The 21,634-nt window shown below is 46.3% G+C and overlaps 2 protein-coding genes and 1 non-coding gene across 4 annotated transcripts; 1 reads left to right on the forward strand and 2 right to left on the reverse strand.

Annotated features, from left to right (window-relative positions):
* Positions 1-2,528: 2,528 nt before the first annotated feature.
* On the reverse strand, positions 2,529-2,600 carry TRNAM-CAU. The gene has a single exon. It is a non-coding gene; the product is annotated as a tRNA-Met (tRNA).
* A 206-nt stretch (positions 2,601-2,806) lies between these two features.
* Positions 2,807-12,837, forward strand: ILF2 (interleukin enhancer binding factor 2). The gene is made up of 14 exons (XM_032264929.1): positions 2,807-2,933; positions 3,616-3,675; positions 3,967-4,009; positions 5,641-5,745; positions 6,126-6,203; positions 6,548-6,650; positions 8,799-8,864; positions 9,161-9,277; positions 10,043-10,121; positions 10,388-10,475; positions 11,174-11,235; positions 11,320-11,434; positions 11,652-11,742; positions 11,892-12,837. The coding sequence occupies exons 1-14, from the start codon at positions 2,929-2,931 to the stop codon at positions 12,050-12,052; spliced, it is 1,173 nt and encodes a 390-aa protein (XP_032120820.1). The 5' UTR covers positions 2,807-2,928; the 3' UTR covers positions 12,053-12,837.
* SNAPIN (SNAP associated protein) lies at positions 6,151-15,845 on the reverse strand. 2 transcript variants are annotated; one of them, XM_032264931.1, is made up of 4 exons: positions 15,623-15,828; positions 15,326-15,372; positions 14,940-15,058; positions 6,151-6,309 (listed from the first exon to the last, which is right to left on the reverse strand). In XM_032264931.1, the coding sequence occupies exons 1-4, from the start codon at positions 15,763-15,765 to the stop codon at positions 6,283-6,285; spliced, it is 336 nt and encodes a 111-aa protein (XP_032120822.1). In that variant the 5' UTR covers positions 15,766-15,828; the 3' UTR covers positions 6,151-6,282. The 2 variants fall into 2 exon arrangements, with proteins under 2 accessions (XP_032120822.1, XP_032120821.1); XM_032264930.1 differs by lacking the exon at positions 6,151-6,309 and adding an exon at positions 12,577-13,192 and having other exon boundaries at positions 15,623-15,845.
* Between the last annotated feature and the right edge of the window lie 5,789 nt (positions 15,846-21,634).

A 21,634-nucleotide genomic window follows, 5' to 3' on the forward strand; every position in this document is an offset into this window, starting at 1 on the left:
CCAATTTTTTGTATTTTTTAAGTAGATATGGGGTTTCGTCATGTCAGAAGTTCGAGACCATGTTGGGCAGGCTGTTCTTGAACTTCTGACAATCGTAATCTGCCTGCCTTGGCCTCCCAAAGTGCTGAGATTACAGGCATGAGCCATTGTGCCTAGTTTAATAATCTTTATTTTAATCTGGATGGTGGTTGCTTGGACAGAATATGTTTAGATTTAAGATGTTTACTTTTGGCTGTAGTAAATTATGTATGAAAAAAGTACTTATGGAAGGGAAGTGGGTGAAGGATTAAAGTCTACAAATTGATTTCAGTATATACTGCTTGGGTGATGAATGCATCAAAATCTCACAAATTACCACTAAAGAATTTATGTAACCGGCTGGGCATGGTGGCTCACGCCTGTAATCCCAGCACTTTGGGAAGCCAAGGCTGTTGGATCACTTGAGGTCAGGAGTTTGAGACCAGCCTGGTCAACATGGTGAAACCCCATCTCTACTAAAAAAAAAAAAAAAAGAATTTATGTAATCAAGCCAGGTGCGGTGGCTCACACCTGTAATCCAAGCACTTTGGGAGGCTGAGGCAGGTGGATCACTTGAGGTAAGAAGTTCAAGACCAGCCTGGCCAACATGGTGAAACCCTGTCTCTACTAAAAATACAAAAATTAGCTGGGCATGTTGGCAGGTGCCTATAATCCCAGCTACTTGAGAGACTGAGGCAGGAGAATTGCTTGAACCTGGGGGGTGGAGGTTGCAGTGAGCTGAAATCGTGCCATTTCACTCCAACCTGGGCAAACGAGAGTGAAACTGTCTCAAAAAAAAAAAACCAGTATGTAACCACATACCACCTGTTCCCCAAAAACCCATGGCAATAAAAAAATTAATAATAATAATAATAATAAACGATTGTTAACATTTTTTTAAAAGTATTTAAAAGAATTACACAACAATAGAGTATAATTCTGGAGGGTGTAATGGTAGTAAATGGAGTTAAATTATTCCGGCATTTTTCACCAGGAGGGTAAAAATTAGATGAAGTCGAGAATGAATGTTGTAATTTTTAGGGCAACTACTGAAAGTGTGGAAAGAGTTTCTAACTTCCAATTAACGGTGGGGGTGGGGAGAGGAGGAATAATAAACAATGCAAAGGGAGGCAAGAAGAGGGAAGGGATTACAGGAAGGACGAAAAGCACAAGAATATAGATTGATTTAAATGCTAATACTTGGCGAAAGCCCGTAATCCCAGCTACTCGGGAGGCTGAGGCAGGAGAATCGCTTTAATCCGAAAGGCAGAGGTTGTGGTGAGCCGAGATTGTGCCTCTGCACTCCAGCCTGGGCAACAGGAGCGAAACTCCATCTCAAAAATAAATACATAAAATAAAAAAAAAATAAATGCAAGTACTATAGTGTATCTGTATACGTGGTGAAGGTGCAAGGTGTAGGGATGAAAACATCCAGAATTTTTTTTTTTTTGAGAGGGAGTCTTGCTCTGTAGCCCAGACTGGAATGCAGTGGCGCGATCTTGGCTCACTGCAACCTCCGCCTCCAGGGTTCAAGCGATTCTCCTGCCTCAGCCTCCTGAGTAGCTAGGGTTACAGGCGCGCGCCACGATGAAGGCTAATTTTTTTTGTATTTTTAGTAGAGACAGGGTTTCACCATGTTAGCCAGGATGGCCTTGATCTCCTAACCTCGTGATCCGCCCGCCTTGGGCTCCCAAAGTTCTGGGATTACAGGCCTGAACCACCTTGCCCGGTCCATTATCCAGATTTGTAGGGGCAGGGAAGAGAACTGGAGGGAAGCTGCGCAACTGGGATGAGTTGGATTCTACTCTCCTTGCCCCTTCCTTTGCCCCCCTTTTCTTTACTTTTTTTTTTTTTTTTTTTGAGAAGTTGTTTCGCTCTTGTTGCCCAGACTGGAGTGCAATGGCGCGATCTCGGCTGACTGCAACCTCACCCTCCTGGGTTCAAGCGATTCTCCTGCCTCAACCTCCCGAGTAGCTGGGATTACAGGCACGCGCCATCACGCCTAGCTAATTTTTTTTTTTTTTTTTTTTTTTGTATTTTTAGTAGAAATGGGGTTTTATAATGTTGGCCAGGCTGGTCTCCAGCTCCTGACCTCAGGTGATCCACCTGCCTGAGCCTCCCAAAGAGCTAGGATTACAGGCGTGAGCCATCGCGCCCAGCGTCTAGGCCCTCATTCCTTTTTCTGTGTCCTCTCCCCAAGGGCTGTTTCAATTTCCCCTGTATTCTCTCGCCAATCATGTTTTCCGCACTAATTCAATCAATACACTCCTCTCCTATCTGAAACCTGTTTCTTCTGTCTCGAGTTTGTAGACATGCAGTGTTCATTGTTGCCCAAACTCCCTTTTCCCCATCAACTTCAACTGCTAGTGGGAAAACTGGCTGACATCGGTTGCATTTTTGAGGTAGGAAAGTTTGAGGAGATATTTTGATTTTTTCATTCACCGAAGAAACGTAAATTACGTGTGCCGTACAGGCCAGGGAAATGAAAAAAAAAAAAAAAAAAATCCCGATAGCAGAGGATGGTTTCGATCCATCGACCTCTGGGTTATGGGCCCAGCACGCTTCCGCTGCGCCACTCTGCTATCTGCGATCAAACTTTTCAAGACTATTACAGAAGACTAGGTAACTGTTGTCCCTACTTCTTTAGTGCCACCTAATGTCTGACCAAATACTCGCCGTTACTATAGAGCCGGTTCTTATTGGCCAGTTCCTGACACAGTAGGCTTTTTTTTATTGGTTCATAAGCCCGGGTTGACAGAGTAAGCCAATAGCCATAAGCGATGGGGTAAGGCGGGAGCCAATCGCGCTGGGTTTTATTGGGACACGCCGGCAAGACGCCTCTTCAGTTTTCTGCTCCTCAGAGCAAAGGGGCGGTTGGTGCGGCCTCCATTGTTCGGGTTTTTAGCAGCCATGAGGTAAGGGGGTCGAAGTGGTCGAAAGATTTCAGGTATTCGGCGAAAAACTTTGGGAACGTGGGCCGAAAGAAGTCGGAGGACCTAAAAGCGCCATGTATCTGGGGGCTGGCCAAAAACCTGAGAACTCCCGGTCTGGGAGAGTAGGGGAGTGGGAGGCCGGCAGAGGCGGGGAAACTTGGGCCCGGGATGGGGTTGGAGCCCGGGAGTGGGGAGGCGGGTTCGGCACCTTTGTCTCTGAAGGGTTGCGGTGAGGGGGTGTCCTCAAGCCCGCGGAGGAGCTCCTCCCGGCCCCTCATCTGGGAGAAGGCTGGAACGAGCCGCTTTCATCCTCAGTGCGAAGGGCTTGACATATAGGACGTGCCCCATAAATGTGTACGTTAATGAAGAAATGTGCAACTTTTAGCCTCCGAAGTATTAGGATTCGTGTGGCCCAGGATTATGGGTTATTTCGTGTAGGGGCCGAGTGTCTGAGCCCCATGATTACTTGATGCAGGGTTGTGATTAACTTAACCAGAATGAGGAGGCTTATTGGGGGTGTATAACCGGGCAGTATCTGAAATCGGGAAAAGTGTAAGTGGGCATGGGGTCTCTTGTTCCGAGGGATGAAAGTAGTAGCCAACTTAAAATGATAAGGCCGGTGGATATTCCTTCAATGAGGTCAAAATAAAATCTGCGTTTCTAGGGGTGACAGAGGCCGTGGTCGTGGTGGGCGCTTTGGTTCCAGAGGAGGCCCAGGAGGAGGGTGAGTGCCGGTTTTTAGCATCTCTGGACTTGGTTGTTAGTTTCTGCTTGTCATCTAAGTAGGAGTTTTGGGGAAGACTAATGTCACTTGGTTTTGTGAGAGCCAACTGTGGTCTTTACCTGCACCCCTACTAAATGAATTTGGCCCCACTATGCTAAGAATGATTCTCCCTTCCCCAGAGACTTTGTCACTCATTCTGAGGACTGACATGTTTTCAAAATTGCTGGTGTGTTATATACATCTCACTTGATTCCTACATAGGGAATAATTTAGCTGTTTTTCATGTTTTAGGTTCAGGCCCTTTGTACCACATATCCCATTTGACTTCTATTTGGTGAGTACCTTGGGTTAATAATACACAGTACCTTGGGTTAATAACTCCATTTCTAGAAATGGAGCTCAGGGTCTCCCAGTTAATGAAGTTAAATGGTGGTTGAAGAGGCTGAGTGTAGTGCCTCACATCTGTAATCCCAGCACTTTGGGAGGCCGAGGCAGGTGGGTCAGGAGTTTGAGATCAGCCTGGCCAATATGGTGAAACTCCGTCTCTACTAAAATTACAAAAGTTAGGCTGGGCGCGGTGGCTCACGCCTGTAATGCCAGCACTTTGGGAGGCCGAGGCGGGTGGATCACGAGGTCAAGGGATCGAGACCATCCTGGTCAACATGGTGAAACCCCGTCTCTACTAAAAATACAAAAAATTAGCTGGGCATGGTGGCGCGTGCCTGTAGTCCCAGCTACTCGGGAGGCTGAGGCAGAAGAATTGCCTGAACCCAGGAGGTGGAGGCTGCAGTGAGCCGAGATCACGGCATTGCACTGCAGCCTGGGTAACAAGAGTGAAACTCCGTCTCAAAAACAAAACGAAACAAAAAAATTACAAAAGTTAGCTGAACATGTGCCTGTAATCCAGCTACTTGGGAGGCTGAGACAGGAGAATTGCTTGAACCTGGGAGGTGGAGATGGCACGACTGCAAAAAAAAAAAAAAAAAAAAAAAAAAAAAAAAGTGTTTGAAGTAGGGTGGGAAAGGGATTTATGAAAAGACTTGGGGTTTTGAGTCAACAGTGTGTTGCTTTACATACAGAAACAGTGTATGCAGGGTGGGCAGATTAATTCCTTGGCTACTACTGGCATTAAATATGATTATCTTTGTTCTGAACAAATAATTATATCTATGGCTTATCTGTTATTATAAAGATAGTGATAGCTCGAATTATGGCTATTCCAGCTTGCATCCTTGGTTGAACTTTTTTTTTTTTTTAAAAAACGGGGTTTCACCATGTTGGTCAGGCTGATCTTGAACTCCCGACCTCAGGTGATCCACCCGCCTTGGCCTCCAAAGTGCTTGGATTACAGGTGTGAGCCACCATGCCCGGCCTTTTTTTTTTTTAAAGACATCATCTCACTCCATTACCCAGGCTGGTGCAATCTTGGCTCACTGCAACCTCTGCTTCCTGGGTTCAAGAGCTCCTCCTGCCTCAGCCTCCCAAGTAGCTGGGATTACTTGGGAGGCCTGCCACCATGCGCAGCTAATTTTTGTATTTCTATTTAGTAGAGACTGGTGTCCAGGCTGGTCTTGAACTCATGACCTCAAGTGATCTGCCCACCTCAGCCTCCCATAGTACTGGGATTTACAGGCGTGAGCCACCCAGCCCAGCCTTTGAACAATTTTTTTTTTTTCTTTTTTGAGGCAGGGTTTCACTCTGTAGCCTAGGCTGGAGGGCAGTGGTGCAATCTTGGCTCCCTGCAACCTCTGCTTCCTGTGTTCAAGTGATTCTCCCACCTCAGCCTCCCAAGTAGCTGGGATTACAGGCGTGAGCCACCATGCCCAGCTAATTGAACAAATTAAGGAGTGAAAACAAGTATAGAATTTTCTATTTTTAACTTTTTCTGTTGTAATAACAGAGAAAACAATCTTTCCTGTGTATTGTTTTTGGTAAATAGAATGTAGTTGTTTATTTCTGGTTTAGTGTGAAATGGCCTTCCCCCGGGTCAAGCCGGCACCTGATGAAACTTCCTTCAGTGAGGCCTTGTTGAAGAGGAATCAGGACCTGGCTCCCAATTCTGCTGAACAGGTTTGTTCTTTTGGCTGTCTTCCAGATATGTCTCTAAAACAATTAAAAGTATTGGTAAAGAATAACTGTTGGTAAGGGTAAGAATGGTGTTAAGGTAGCCTGAAAGCCACAGAAGGTTTAATTTTCTCTTTATTTCTCATTGTGGGTAGAGGTAGCCAGGTGGATATATAAACAGATTATATACACATTCTTATTTTTGTCGGGAAAAAGAGTTGTTCTGTTCCCATGTATTCAAGGGTTTAATGAAGTGTTTTTAAAGCCCTATTTCAGTCAGTATTGAGTCAGCTTGTATGGAAGGGATTAGGAAAAAATATTCAAACTCTGAGAAGTTGCTTATAATTTTTCGCCTTCGAGTATTTTTGTTTCATGCTGTTTTTCAGGCGTCTATCCTTTCTCTGGTGACAAAAATAAACAATGTGATTGACAATCTGATTGTGGCTCCAGGGACATTTGAAGTGGTGAGTTTTTGATGATTTAGTTTTAGGAAAGGGCACCTTTGGTAGTGTGGACATTTCCTTGGCTCTTGACATTTAATTTTCAGTTGTCTATTACCCAAATCCAAGCCTAAAATGAGAAAGTACAGTGGAATTTCCTTGTAGTACTGTTCTTGGGGATAAGACTTGTATCATTATTATGCTAGCTGTGATGTATCAGGCTTCCATGTGGTGGTTTTGGGAGTTTCACCTCTGTTGTTTCCTAATTTGGGTAATAGGTAGCCATGTTGTAACAGTTCTGAGAGGACCTAGGCACCTTTTTTCCTACTAAATTGTGCCCCCCCACCCCGAAATCCTTTTTCCAACAGCAAATTGAAGAAGTTCGACAGGTGGGATCCTATAAAAAGGGGACGATGACTACAGGACACAATGTGGCTGACCTGGTGGTGATACTCAAGATTCTGCCAACATGTGAGTGTGCCTGTTTCTGGTCATGGGAACAGAACATAGCACTTGGATTCGGGGCTTAGGGATCTTTTGTTTTGTTTTGAGACAGATTCTCACTCTGCTGCTTAGGCTGGAGTGCAGTGGTGCTATCATGGCTCACTGTAGCCTTGACCTCCACTGCAGCAAGTGACCTTCCTGCCTCAGCCTCCTGAGTAGCTGGGACTACAGATGTGTGCCACTATACCCAGCTAATTTTTGTATTTGCTGTAGATAATGGAGTTCACTGTGTTGCCTGTGCTGGTCTCAAACTCCTAAGCTCAAGCAATCTACCCACCTCAGCCTCCCAGAGTGCTGGGATTACAGGCGTGAGCCATTGTGCCTGCCACTTAGGATCTTGAAAGCTCAAATTTCTTGTGAGAAAGGATGTTTGTAACACAAATTTTTGTTTGTTTGTTTGAGGCAGATCTTGCTTTCCTGCCCTTGCTGTAGTGCAGTGGCGCAATCTTAGTTCACTGCATCCTCTGCCTCCTGGGTTCTAACGATTCTTCTGCCTCGGCCTCCGTAGTACAGGCACATGCCACTACATCCAGCTAATTTTTGTACTTTTAGTAGAGACCGGGTTTCACCGTGTTGGCCGGTCTGGTCTTGAACTCCTGACTCCAGGTGATCTGCCTACTTTGGTCTCCCAAAGTGCTGGGATTACAGGTGTGAGCCACTGCACCCAGCCTGAGAAATGTTATATGAGTGATAAGGGACAAATGCTGGAGTGTGTGTGTCTGAATGAATGTATAGCAGGTTACTGTAGGGCCACGTTTTCAACCAGAGGTAATTTTGCCACCCAAGGGCTATCTGGCAGTATCTGGAGTCACTTTTGGTTGTTAAGGGGGTGCTATTGGCATCAAAAAAGGGTAGAAGCCAGCTATGGTGGCTATAATCCCAGCACTTTGGGAGGCTGAGGCAGGAGGATGGCTTGACTCCAGGAGTTCATTTGACCAGCTTAGGTAACATAGACCCTATACCTACGAAAAGAAAAAAAATTAGCCACGCATGGTGTGTGCCTGTGGTCCCAGCTACTCAGAAGCCTGAGGTGGGGTGGGATGTGATGGCCCATGCCCATAATCCCAACACTTTGTTTGGGAGGCCAAGGTAGGCGAAGCACTTGAGGCCTGGAGTTAAAGACCAGCCTGGCCAGCATGGCAAAACCCTGTCTGTACCAAAAATATAAAAATTAGCTAGGCATGGTGGCGGGCATCTGTAATCCCGCCTGCTGCTCGGGAGGCTGAGGCAGGAGAGTTGCTTGAACCCCTGGAGGCGGAGGTTGGAGTTAGCGGGGATTATGCCAGTGCACTCCAGCCTGGGTGACAGAGTGAGGCCCTGTCTCAAAAACAAACAAACAAACAAATAGCAGTCTGAGGTGGGAGGATCTCTTGAGCCCAGGAAGCTCGCTTGAGCCTCGCAGACTGAGGCTGCAATGAGCTGTGATTGTGCCACTGTACTGCAGTCTGGGTAACAGAGTGAGACCCTTTCTCAACAAAAGAAAGAGAGGGTAGAGGCCATGGATGCTGTTAAACATCCTACAACCCCAACTCTCCAAAGATTTATCTAGTCCAAAATGTTATTAGTGCCACTGACCTGAAAACCCTGCTGAAGAAAAGAGGATATGAGTATAGGAGGAGTCCTGTTCCCTGAGTCTTCCAATTCTTCTGTCCAGGCCTTGAGTAGTTCCTCTTATAACAGTATTTATTTTGCCGGGCGTGGTGGCTCACGCCTGTAATCCCAACACTTTGGGAGGCCGAGGTGGGTGGATCATGAGGTCAAGAGATCGAGACCATCCTGGTCAACATGGTGAAACCCTGTCTCTACTAAAAATACAAAAAATTAGCTGGGCATGGTGGCGCGTGCCTGTAATCCCAGCTACTCGGGAGGCTGAGGCAGGAAAATTGCCTGAACCCAGGAGGCAGAGGTTGCGGTGAGCCGAGATGGCACCATTGCACTCCAGCCTGGGTAACAAGAGCGAAACTCCATCTCAAAAAAAAAAAAAGTATTTATTTTATTACTTATGCTTGCTTCAGCCTTGGATATGGGACAGAAATGAGAGTGCAGAGTAGCTTAGAGATGTATAGAAAGTCTAGGTAAATGAATTATAACAGTATGTCCTTTTCTGTCAAATAGTGGAAGCTGTTGCTGCCCTGGGGAACAAAGTCGTGGAAAGCCTAAGAGCACAGGATCCTTCTGAAGGTTTGCATTTGTTGCTGGTTATGTATTTAGTAGCCATAGGAATCAGGTCTTGTAATTATAAGTACACTTTAAACAAAATCAGGTCAGAACAGATGGAAGAGTAAATGCAGAGTTTTAAGTTGTGGGAGTGTTTGGCAGGGGCCTCAGGTGTTCAAAATCTGTTTGATCTCCTTTATTTCTAAAGCTCTATTCTAAATTCTCATTGTGGACTTTTTGCTGTTTTAAGAAATCACTTGTTAACTTTGGTCATCTAATGGAAATGTGAGTAATATTTTTTGTTTATTCTGTTCTTTCAGTTTTAACCATGCTGACCAATGAAACTGGCTTTGAAATCAGTTCTTCTGATGCTACAGTGAAGATTCTCATTACAACAGTGCCACCCAATCTTCGAAAACTGGACCCAGAACTCCATTGTTAGTTCTTTTTTTTCTGTTACTGGAAAATTTAGGGGATATTTAAAACATGGTATGGTTGCTGTTTACTTAGCTTGTTGCTATTCCACATGCAGCTCTCTGGGAATTGAAGAACTCAGGTTTACTCTGAACTTTGCTCTCTCCCTCTGTAATTTGGAAATAGTTTTTTATCCAAATTTGCTAGTGGAATTTTCGGATGGGGTGACCAAGAAAGTAGCTGGAGGATTTAAAAAGGACTGAGAAAATATTTATGGAGGGGGATAGGCTTTTGGAGAAAATCATTTATCTTACATGGTTCTAGTGATTTTTAGGCATGTGATTTGCTGATATGAGGAACATGGGATGGCTTAAAGAATTGAAAAGTTGGCTGGGTGCAGTGGCTTACGCTTGTAATCCCAGCACTTCGGGAGACCAAGCTGGGTGGATCACCTGAGGTCAGGAGTTTGAGACCAACCAGTCCAACATGGTAAAACCCTGTCTCTACTAAAATAAAATAAGCTAGCTGGCATGATGGTGGGTGCCTGTAATTCCAGCTACTCAGGAAGCTGAGGCAGGAGAATTGTTTGAACCCAGAAGGCAGAGGTTGCAGTGGGCTGAGATTGCGACAGTGTACTCCAGCCTGGATGACAAGCGAGATTACATCTCAAAAAAATAACAAGAATTGCAGAGTTATCCTGTCCTCTTTCCAAGTTTTTAGACTGTAGCAGTAGTACTGAGTAGCTTAATGAAAATGTTTCATCCTGGCCTATCATGCTTGTCTTATAGTGGATATCAAGGTATTGCAGAGTGCCTTAGCAGCCATCCGACATGCCCGCTGGTTTGAGGAAAATGCTTCTCAGTCCACGTGAGTCTCTCCCTGACCATTTGGATTAAGATAACCTTTCTAACAGCAGTGAATAGCAGGATACCCCCAGACTTCCTCTGACAGAACTATTTTGGCTGTGATGTTTTGTTTGGATTTTGATTTTTACCTTAAGTAAGCAAATTAAGATTGAGAGAAAGCAGAGAACGTATAGTTCTGGAAACTGTATAGTCAACTTCAACTCTACCTTAGGCATGGAAATACATGATTGTATTGCTTTTAATCTTTGGGTCACTCTTAACTTTCAGAGTTAAAGTTCTCATCAGACTACTGAAAGACTTGAGGATTCGTTTTCCTGGCTTTGAGCCCCTAACACCCTGGATCCTTGACCTACTAGTAAGTAAAGATGGGCAATTGGAGTTCCTGATAATCTGTATTTACTAGTAGTAGAAGTAACTCTGGAATTTACCAGAATCTGAAATTTGGTGAAGCTTCATATAAATTTTATTGGTAGACAAGTAATCCAATAAAAATTCAAAATTATATGACTCAGAGAAACTTGTTTTTAAAAAGTTCAAAGTTTATTTTTTTGGTATATTTAATTAAATGAGTAGTTACTGAGTTATAGAATCCTTTTTTCTTCTCATGACTGCTACCATTTCACCATGGTAGTAGAGAAATGAGTGAGCAGCCATTTCAGAATTGCTTCTGAACATGAAAATTTTAGCTAGACTTAGGCATTAATGACCAGTTTTCTTTGTGACAATTTAAGGTTTTCGTTTGATGCCTGTAATCGCAGCACTTTGGGAGGCTGATGCCAGAGAATCACTTGAAACAAGGAGTTTGAGACTAGCCTGGGCAAAATAGTGAGACTCTGTCTCTAAAAGAAAAAAAAAAAAGATAAGCCAGTTGTAGTGGCTTGCAGTCAGCAGGCTGAGGCAGAAGGGCTGCTTGAGCCCAGGAGTTGTAAGCTATGATTGTGCCACTGCACTCCAGCCTGGGTGACAAAGTGAGCCCCTATCTTTAAAAAATAAAGTTCTAGTTACCAGAATTGCCATTTTGGTGGCACACCTACTGGACTTATTATTTTCCAGGGTCATTATGCTGTGATGAACAACCCCACCAGACAGCCTTTGGCCCTAAACGTTGCATACAGGTACAGCATGCTGCCTTGGGTTTAGGGTTGGTTGTAAGATGTTTTGTGTATTCCTTTAATACCTCATACCTCCTTGTGTTCTAGGCGCTGCTTGCAGATTCTGGCTGCAGGACTGTTCCTGCCAGGTTCAGTGGGTATCACTGACCCCTGTGAGAGTGGCAACTTCAGAGTACACACAGTCATGACCCTAGAACAGCAGGTATTGGGACAGAGGAACTGGGTTGTTTTGCCTCACTCTTGAATACTCCTGGTCAGAGGCAAAGTGGAATATGATCTTTAAGGGGTCAGGAGTTTGGGGATTCCAAAAGACTGTGGGGTTTTAAAAATTGTCTTAATCTCTATTTCAGAAGGATATTAGTCAAATAAGGCCGTTGGATTTTCCTTGCGAACTTACCCTCACTTTTGCTCTACTTTAGGACATGGTCTGCTATACAGCTCAGACTCTCGTCCGAATCCTCTCACATGGTGGCTTTAGGAAGATCCTTGGCCAGGAGGGTGATGCCAGCTGTGAGTGACTACTGTGGGTCAGGGATTTTGTATTGTAATCTGCTCTACAAAAAAGCTGTACACTACTTAGATGCCTTAGTATTTCCACAGTGTAAACAATGACTTTTATACTGGGCTACTTGTCTAAATCACCTTTTTCTCTTTTCTAGATCTTGCTTCTGAAATATCTACCTGGGATGGAGTGATAGTAACACCTTCAGAAAAGGCTTATGAGAAGCCACCAGAGAAGAAGGAAGGAGAGGAAGAAGAGGAGAATACAGAAGAACCACCTCAAGGAGAGGAAGAAGAAAGCATGGAAACTCAGGAGTGACCTTACCTTCCCTTGACTGGAGCCTAAGTTCGCTGCTACTGGGCTTTACATGGTGGTAGACATTTCTGAGGGATAGGGAAGATAACAGGAAGGAAAGTAAACTCCATAGAAGTGTCATTCCACTGAGTTTTGATAGGGGCTTAGCAGCCAGTTTCCCATTTGTGACCTATGCCATCCATCTATAATGAATGAGGATACCAACATTTCCTCCTAATACTCTAGGATCCCCAAGTCCTGAAAACCCCTCTCTCAATTAATACTTTGCTGTTGAAATGTTGTGAACTGTTAAGTGTCTGGAAATTTTTTTTCTAAGAAAAACGATTAAAGTACTTCCTAGTAGGGCTCTTGGTCTCGTTGGTTTTTTTTTTTTCCTCCTTTGCATGTGGCAACCTTTTTTGCTTCCTTTTGCCTTGTATACTCTTGTTGAGTCTTTTAATTATAAATATTCAGCTCACAATTTGAAGCTATCTTTGAATTAAAGTACAAACTCCTGGAACCTTTCCATATACCAGAGTACAGTAGAATACCGTTTTAAGTATTTATTGAATAAAATGATTCTATCAATACTGCTATTGTATTCAAGCCAGTGCAATAAAAAAGTGGGTAGACAGTCATTCACTTTGACTTTGCCTGCCCTCTCCAAATCCCCAGTGTAAACAGGAAAATGAGAAGTCACAGGTAGAGGACATGCTGTCCAGGCCCATGTAACCAGACATGTAACATACAAAGGAAGCCCCTCTGGTTAACTAGGCCTGAAGAAGGTAAGCCTCAAGTATGCAGCTTTAAAAAAAAAAAAGGCCTCAGCTCATTTGTGGAAGGAAGCAAGAGCCATAATTAATATAACTCCTTAGGGAACCTCATTCTGGCTGTGTGTAGGGCCCCTACATAAACCGGTAAGACTAAGTGCTTCAAACAAACTGTAGGGCTGCCTTTTTAATGTCCCAGGGTCTACAGGGACTGTCTCCTAGGGTCTTTGCATGTTTGTTGAAACAAGGTAGCTGGAGAACAGTACTTGTACTGAGGCCATAGGCTCATCTGTTATTTGCTTGGAGAGCCAGGGGGGTAAATTCCTGAATCCAGCATTGCTCTCCTGCGGGCTGTTTCCTTGGCAACACTGTGGTTTAGCCGCCGCAGTCGTTCCTACAAGACAAGGAGGGTTTGGAATCTGATAACCGCTGTGAAAGGCTTTAGCGTGTAAGTGAACTAGGTACTGAAAAATATATTGGGCTTGGTCTACCTCAAAGTCAGTCTTCCTAAAGTGTAAGAATGTAGGCCAGGTACAGTGGTTCACACCTGTAATCCCAGCACTTTAGGAGACCAAAATGGGTGATTACCTGAGGTGAGGATTTCGAGACCAGCCTGACCAATGTGGTGAAACCCCATCTCTACTAAAAATACAAAATAATTAGCCGAGTGTGGTGGCGGATGCTTGTAATCTGAGTTAAGAGAATCGCTTGAACCTGGGAGGTGGAGGTTGTGGTGAGCGGAGATCGCACCACTGCACTCCAGCCTGGGCAACAGAGCAAGACTCAACAAAAAAATAATGTAGGACAGGCATGGTGCTCCGCTCTAGAATCCCAACACTTTAGGAGGAAGTGGTGGGAAGATCACTTGGGCCCAGGAGTTCACGACCAGCCTGGACACCATAGTGAGATTTTTTTTTTTTTTTTTTTGAGATGGAGTTTTGCTGCCCAGGCTGCTGAAGTGCAATGGTGTGATCTAGGCTCACCACAACCTCTGCCTCCCAGGTTCAAATGATTCTCCTGCCTGAGCCTTCCAAGTAGCTGGGATTACAAGCATGCACCACCATGCCCAGCTAATTTTGTATTTTTAGTAGAGACGGGGTTTCTCCATGTTGGTCAGGTTGGTTTCGAACTCCTGACCTCAGTTGATCTTCCTGCCTCGGCCTCCCAAAGTGCTGGGATTACAGGTGTAAGCCACCATGCCCAGTTGATCCTATTTTTTTTTTTTTAAAAAAAAAAAAAAAAAAAAAAAAAAAAAAGGCCTGCCTGTAATCCAAGCACTTTGGACGCCAAGGGGGGGGGGCGGATCACCTGAGGTCCAGAGTTCAAGACCAGCCTGATCAATATGCTGAAACCCTGTCTTTAAAAAAATAATTAAAAAAAAAAAAAAGGCCAGGCTGGCTAGCAGGCCAGGTGCAGTAGCTCACACCTGTAATCTCAGCTCTTTGGGGGGTCCAGGTGGGTGGATCACTTGGGTGCAGGAGTTTGAGACCAGCCTGGGTAACACGGTGAAACCCTGTCCCTAGAAAAAAAATTAGCTGGGCATGGTGGTATATGCTTGTAGTCCCAGCTTCTTGCAAGGCTGAGGTGGCAGGATTGCTTGAGCCTGGGACGTAGAGGCAGCAGTGAGCCATGATCATGCCACTGGACTCGATCCTGGGTGACAGATCATTTCTCATTAAATAGTTGTGGTGGCTCACTCCTATAGTCCCAACACTTCTGGTGGCTGAGGTGGAAAGCGCACCTGAGCCCAGGAGTTCCAGACCAGCCTGGGCAACATGGCGAAACCCTACTTCTAGAAAACCAATACAAAAATTAGCTGGGCGTTGTGGTGCACCCTTGTAGTCCCAGCCACTCGGGAGTCCAGGTGGTGGAAGTTGAAGTGAGCTGAGATTGGGCCACTACTGCATTCCAGGTTGGGTGACAGAGGGACACTGTCACACACACACACACACACACACAAAACAATGTAAATGGCAGCAACTGAATACTGAGAATGAGACGAATTCTCCCACGTATTTTCCAAGTACTGAGAAAAGTGAATTTCCCTTTCCCCAGAGAATTTTAAAATTACAGTGCCTTTCATTGTGTTCAGGACTTACAAAGAAGGGCAAAGAATCACTGTTGGTATGATATTCTTTTACCTGAGCATTCTGTAGAATGTTGTTGACCAAGACAACGCGTCGCCGGGCATTAAGTAGCTTCTTAACATAGGGGTCAAGATCCAGGGCCACCTTCTGATCCTCATTGATGCGGCACAGTTCTGGGGATGGAATTAAGTTGCAACTAACATCTAATGGCTCATCTCTGGTTCTGAGGGAAAGCAGGCTGGTAATGGAATGGAAAACACTTGCACCCACACAGGCCACAGACATTAGAGATTGAAGACAATCCCTGAAAGGAGGAGTCCTTTGGCAGCCCTGATGTCCTGGAAGCAAGTGACACAAACCCAGCCCAGAGGTTGGCAAAAACCTTAGGTCCTGAAAGTGAGCTGAAGGATTCCGAGTACACGGGGATGCTCATCACTCACCTGTGGCTAGGTTGTCAATTTGCTCCCGGAGCTCTACCTGGCTCTCTCTGCAAAGAGGTACAAGGCCTACACGGTCAGGCAGTTACCGGAGCTCAGGAAAGTAACTCCCCTACATATTTACCAAGCACTGCAAGAAGCCAGCCTCCGCTGAACTCTCCACCTGCGGCCTTCCGCCTGTCCTCCCCGCCGCGAATCAGTTTCCTAAATTTATGCCCACTCCCAGCTAGAACCCTTTCTGGGCCCCGCCCCTACAAAGCCAAAGAGACAGGCCCCGCCCCCAACTTCCCTCTCGGGCACCTGACGGCGTGCACGTGAGAGTCGAGCTGCTGCACAGCGGGTCGCAGGAACTCCAGCAGCCCTTCGGCGAAGAGGTCGCGGCCTGTGGGCCCCGCCACCGGAGTCCCTGCCCCCGACACAGCAGCGGAACCAGCCCCCGCCATCACGAACAGTCCGGACACCCGGAACCTGCCGCGAGGGCCGCTGGGAACCGGAGCCGTGCTGCACTGCGCCGCAAGGGGGCGCTCGGGAAACGCCGTCTCCACCCGGACGCTGGGGTTTCTGGGAAATGGAGTCTGGAGCGAGCCGGGCTGGAAGGAGGGCCAGGTCGAGGAAAAGAGGCCTTCTGGGTGGTCTTGAAAATCTCCAAAGGTCAGGCTGCAGAAAGGAACCAGTTTTTGTTGCAGATACTTTTTGTTTTCTCCAAAGGTAAAATAAACGCGAATAACTTCAGTTGTCCATAACCTTCCCATGTTAACTTTATGAGATAGCCAGGTTGTGGCGGTGGGCGCCTGTAATTCCAGCTACTCAGGAGGCTGAGGCAGGAGAATCTCTTGAACCCGGAAGGCGGAGGTTGCAGTGAGCCGAGATCGCGCCATTGCACTACAGCCTGGGCGACAGAATGAGACTTTGTCTCAAAAACAAAAATAAAAAAACAAAAAAACTTTATGAGAAACCAGATTATAGTCATGGTATCATTTTCTATTTCTAAAGAATTTTTCGTGGTTGTTTTTAAGACAGGATATCTTTCTTAACATCTCTCTTTTTTTTTTTTTTTTTTTTGAGACGGAGCTTCGCTCTTGTTACCCAGGCTGGAGTGCAATGGCGCGATCTCGGCTCACCGCAACCTCCGCCTCCTGGGTTCAGGCAATTCTCCTGCCCCAGCCTCCTGAGTAGCTGGGATTACAGGCACGAGCCACCATGCCCAGCTAATTTTTTGTATTTTTAGTAGAGACGGGGTTTCACCATGTTGACCAGGATGGCCTCGATATCTTGACCTCGTGATCCACCGGCCTTGGCCTCCCAAAGTGCTGGGATTACAGGCTTGAGCCACCGCGCCCGGCCAACATCTCTTTCTTAAAAAAAATAAATAAATAAAATAAAACAAAAAAAGCCGGGCGCGGTGGCTCACACCTGTAATCCCAGCACTTTGGGAGGCTGAGGTGGACGGATCACCTGAGGTCGGCAGTTGAAGACCAGCCTGACTAACATGGAGAAACCCCATCTTAAAAAAAAAAAAAAAAAAAATCTCTTTCTTAAAAAATAAGAGAGAGAAGAAAAAGACAGGGTCTCGCTCTGTGTCCTAGGGTGGAGCGCAGTGCCGCGATCTTGGCTCACTGTAGCCTTCACCTCCTGGGGTCAACAGGTCCTCCTGCTGCAGCCACCCAAGTAGCAGGGACCACAGCTGTTAGCCACCATGCCAGAATAATTTTTTATTTTCTGTATAGAAGGGGTCTCACTATGTTTGTTGCCCAGACTGGTCTGGAACTCCTGGGCTCAGGTGATCCTCCCACCTCAGCCTCCTAAAGTGCTGGGATTACAGACGTGAGCTACAATTTCTGAAGACTGTATATTTAATGGCATTACATATGTACAAAACTGCATATATCTGAATTTCATTCCTTTTTAAGGCTGAATAATATAAACACGCAGGCTGGGCGTGGTGGCTCACTCCAGCATGGGCAACAAAAGGGAAACTCCGACTCAAAAAAAAAAAAAAAAAAAAAAAAAAATACGGCCGGGCACGGTGGCTCACGCCTGTAATCCCAGCATTTTGGGAGGCCGAGGTAGGCAGTTCACGAGGTCAAGAGATCGAGACCATCCTGGCCAACATGGTGAAACCCTGTCTCTATTAAAAAAAAAAAAAATACTTATACTAAAAAAATTATTTGTTGTTTCCAGGCGAGGTGCCTCATGCCTGTAATCACAGCATTTTTGGAGGCTGAGGCGGGAGGATTGCTTAAAGCCAGGAGTTCAAGACCGGCCTGTGAAACATAAGGGAGACTCCCATCTCTACAAAAAATTTAATTGAAAAAAAAAAAGACTGGCCGGGCACGGGCGCGGTGGCTCATGCCTGTAATCCCAGCACTTTGGGAGGCTGAGGCGGGTGGATCACGAGGTCAAGAGATCGAGACCATCCTGGTCAACACGGTGAAACCCCGTCTCTACTAAAAATACAAAAAATTAGCTGGGCATGGTGGCATGTGCCTGTAATCCCAGCTACTCAGGAGGCTGAGGCAGGAGAATTGCCTGAACCCAGGAGGCGGAGGTTGCGGTGAGCCGAGATCGGGCCATTGCACTCCAGCCTGGGTAACAAGAGCGAAACTCCATCTCAAAAAAAAAAACCTGGGTGTGGTGGCACCATACACCTGTAGTTCCAGTTACTTGAGAGGCTGAGGTGGGAGGATCGCTTGAGCCTGGGAGGTAGAGGTTGAAGTGAGCTGTGATCATGCCACTGCACTCCAGGCTGGGTGAGAGAGCAAGACTTTGTCATTGATTATGTTGACTGCGTTTGTCTCCCTGCATCTTCCTCTCTGGTGATTAGAGGTAAAGCTCTTGTGAGAGGCTAGGAACTTATTTTGGGGGTAAGCGGCAAGGCAACTGCAACCTGCTTCACAGTGGGGCCTTGGGAAGAGGAGGCCCAGGGGAGAGAATGGTGACGGTGTTGAATAGGGAAGGAAAAGTGTTGAAATCTACCAGGCCTGTACTGGAAAGAGAGAACAGGTGTTGACCTGGGGTGAGAAAGGGCCTTGGAGGTTGATAGTCCATTGTTTGCACAAGAAGCCCTTTGGGTTACGCCAACTGTCCTTTCAGGTGCATTTTCAGTTCTATAGATTAAACGCTCCCTGTTGCCAGATTTAGGAAACAGAACAAATAAAACACTTGGGATATCAGGTGAATTTGAATTTCAGATAAACAACAGTTTTTTTTTTTTTTTTTTTTGTGACAGAGTCTTGCTTTCTTGCCTGTGCTGAAGTGCAGGGATGTGATCTCGGCTCACTGCAACCTCCATCTCCCAGGTTCAAGTGATTTTCCAGCCTCAGCCTCTCGAGTAGCTGGGATTACAGGCGCCCACCACCACGCCTGGCTAATTTATTTTTTTCATTTTTATTTTTTTTGAGACAGAGTTTCACTTTTTGTTACCCAGGCTGGAGTGCAATGGCGCGATCTCAGCTCACCGCAACCTCCGCCTCCTGGATTCAAGCAATTCTCCTGCCTCAGCCTCCTGAGTAGCTGGGACTACAGGCACGCGCCACCATGCCCAGCTAATTTTTGTATTTTTAGTAGAGACGGGGTTTCACCATGTTGACCAGGATGGCCTCGATCTCTTGACCTCGTGATCCACCCGCCTCGGCCTCCCAAAGTGCTGGGATTATAGGCGTGAGCCACCGCGCCCGGCCTATTATTTTTTTTTTTTTTTTTTTTCAGACAGAGTGTCACTCTTATTACCCAGGCTGGAGTGCAATGGCAGGATCTCGGCTCACTGCAACCTCTGCCTCCTGGGTTCAAGCAATTCGTCTGCTTCAGCTTCCCAAGTACAGTAGCTGGGCTTACAGGTGCCTGCCACCACAACTGCTTTTTTTTTTTTTTTTTGAGACGGAGTCTTGCTTTGTCACCAGGTTGGAGTGCAGTGGTGTGATCTTGGCTCACTGCAACCTCTGACTCCTGGGTTCAAGTGGTTCTCCTGCCTCAGCCTCCTGAGTAGCTTGGACTCCAGGTGTGTGCTATCACACCCAGCTAATTTTTGTATTTTTAGTAGAGACAGAGTTTAGCTATGTTGGCCAGGATGATCTTGATCTCTTGACCCCATGATCTACCTGCCTCGGCCTCTCAAAGTGCTGGGATTACAGGCATGAGCCACTGCACCTAGCCATGACTGGCTAATTTTTGCTCTTTTTTTTTTTTTTGAGACAGTCTTGCTCCGTCACCCAGGCTGGAGTGCAACGCACAATCTCCACTCACCACAGTCTCTACCTCCCAGGTTCAAGCGATTCTCCTGCCTCAGACTCCCGAGTAGCTGGGATTACAGGCATGCGCCATTACGCCCAGCTTATTTTGTATTTTAGGAGGGACAGGGTTTCTCCATGTTGGTCAGTTAGTCTTGAATTCCTAGCCTCAGGTGATCTACCTGCCTTGGCCTCCCAAAGTGCTGGGATTACAGGAGTGACCCACCATGCCTGGCCTAGTATGAGTATTTTATTTGGTAATCTGGCATCACAGGCTGGTTCTCTGAGGAAAATCATGTGTTTTGTTTTCATGCTTCCATTTTTGTTAACGTCGTGTCTCTCATGGGGTCTATTGCAAAGGCCTCCTGACTAATCTTTTTGCCTGTAGTCTCTATATTCCAGGTCAGTCGGCATTCTAAAGAACCAGTCAGATTTCATAATACCCCTGCTTAGAGAAAATTAGTGCTGAAAGGGATTTTAGACTCTCTCCTTGGTTCCTGGGACACTTGTGAGGGAAACTGGGCAAGGGTCTTGCAGAAACCCTGAAGTTTGATAACAGGTTGAAGGCCAGTGCTAGGGTAATTATTCATTCTCTAAACATGTATCAAACTCTAGACACAAGGTATTCACACCAAACCCCCTTCCTCCCTGCCTTCACCTGTATCATATAGCAGTGGCCCTCCTCCAGGCCTTGGCTTTTCCAGAGACTGCAGATGTAGGTCCTAAGAACACCCCTTCCCATCCAGCTGCGGCACATACAACCACCATGTTGTTTGTATGTCAGGGTCCAATCAAGAGAGACAAATGATACAATATCAACAGGGAGAGTTTACCATAAAGAATTATCAACTCTAGCCGGGCGCGGTGGCTCACGCCTGTAATCCCAGCACTTTGGGAGGCCGAGGCGGGTGGATCACGAGGTCAAGAGATCGAGACCATCCTGGTCAACATGGTGAAACCCCGTCTCTACTAAAAATACAAAAAATTAGCTGGGCATGGTGGCGCGTGCCTGTAATCCCAGCTACTCAGGAGGCTGAGGCAGGAGAATTGCCTGAACCCAGGAGGCGGAGGTTGCGGTGAGCCGAGATCGCGCCATTGCACTCCAGCCTGGGTAACAAGAGCGAAACTCCAACTCAAAAAAAAAAAAAAAAAGAATTATCAACTCTAGTTGATAACAGGGGATTAGAGTAAAGAGGAATTGGCTAATAAGGGAGAACTCTAAAGCATGTAGGAAGAGCAGATGTTAGGAGCAGCTGTTACTCCTAGAGTTAGAGTGCATAAGGAAGAGCCCAGGCCAGGTGCGGTGGCTCATGCCTGTAATCCCAGCTACTCGAGAGGGTGAGGCAGGAGAATCGCTTGAACCTGGGAGGCGGAGACTGTGGTGAGCCATTGCACTCCAGCCTGGGCAACAAAAGCAAAACTCCGTCTCAAAAAAAAAAAAAAAAAAAAAAAAAGGGAGATCCCTAGCCACCAAGTCTGAGATCCAGAAATTCTTGAAAAGGGCATGGCTTGGCCCAGTGTGGTGGCTCACACCTGTAATCCCAGCACTGGGGAGGCTGAGATGGGTGGATCACTTGAGGTCAGGAGTTCAAGATGAGCCTGGCCAACATGGCAAAAACCCATTTCTACTAAAAATACAAAAATTAACCAGGTGTGGTGGCAGGCACCTGTAATCACAGCTACTCGGGAGGCTGAGGCAGGAGAATCGCTTGAACCCGGGAGGCGGAGGTTGCACTGAGCTGAGATGGCACCATTGCACTCCAGCCTGGGCAACAAAGTGAGACTCTGTCCCACAAAAAAAAAAGCAGGCTGGGTGAGGTGGCTCACACCTGTAATCCCAGCACCACTTTGGGAGGCCAAGGAGGGTGGATCACTTGAGGTGAGAAGTTCGAGACCAGCCTGGCCAACATGGTTAAACCTCGTCTCTGCTAAAAATACAAAAATTAGCCAGGTGTGGTGGTGTGCGCCTATAGTCCCAGCTATTGGGGAGGCTGAGGCAAGGGAATCACTTGAACCTGGGAGGTGGAGGTTTCAGTGAGCCGAGATCAAGCCATGGCACTCCACCCTGGGTAAGAGAGTGAGACTC

This window comes from Sapajus apella, unplaced genomic scaffold (assembly GCF_009761245.1).
Source record: "Sapajus apella isolate SASKATOON/1434 unplaced genomic scaffold, GSC_monkey_1.0 scaffold148, whole genome shotgun sequence".
NCBI classification, from domain to species: Eukaryota; Metazoa; Chordata; class Mammalia; order Primates; family Cebidae; genus Sapajus; species Sapajus apella.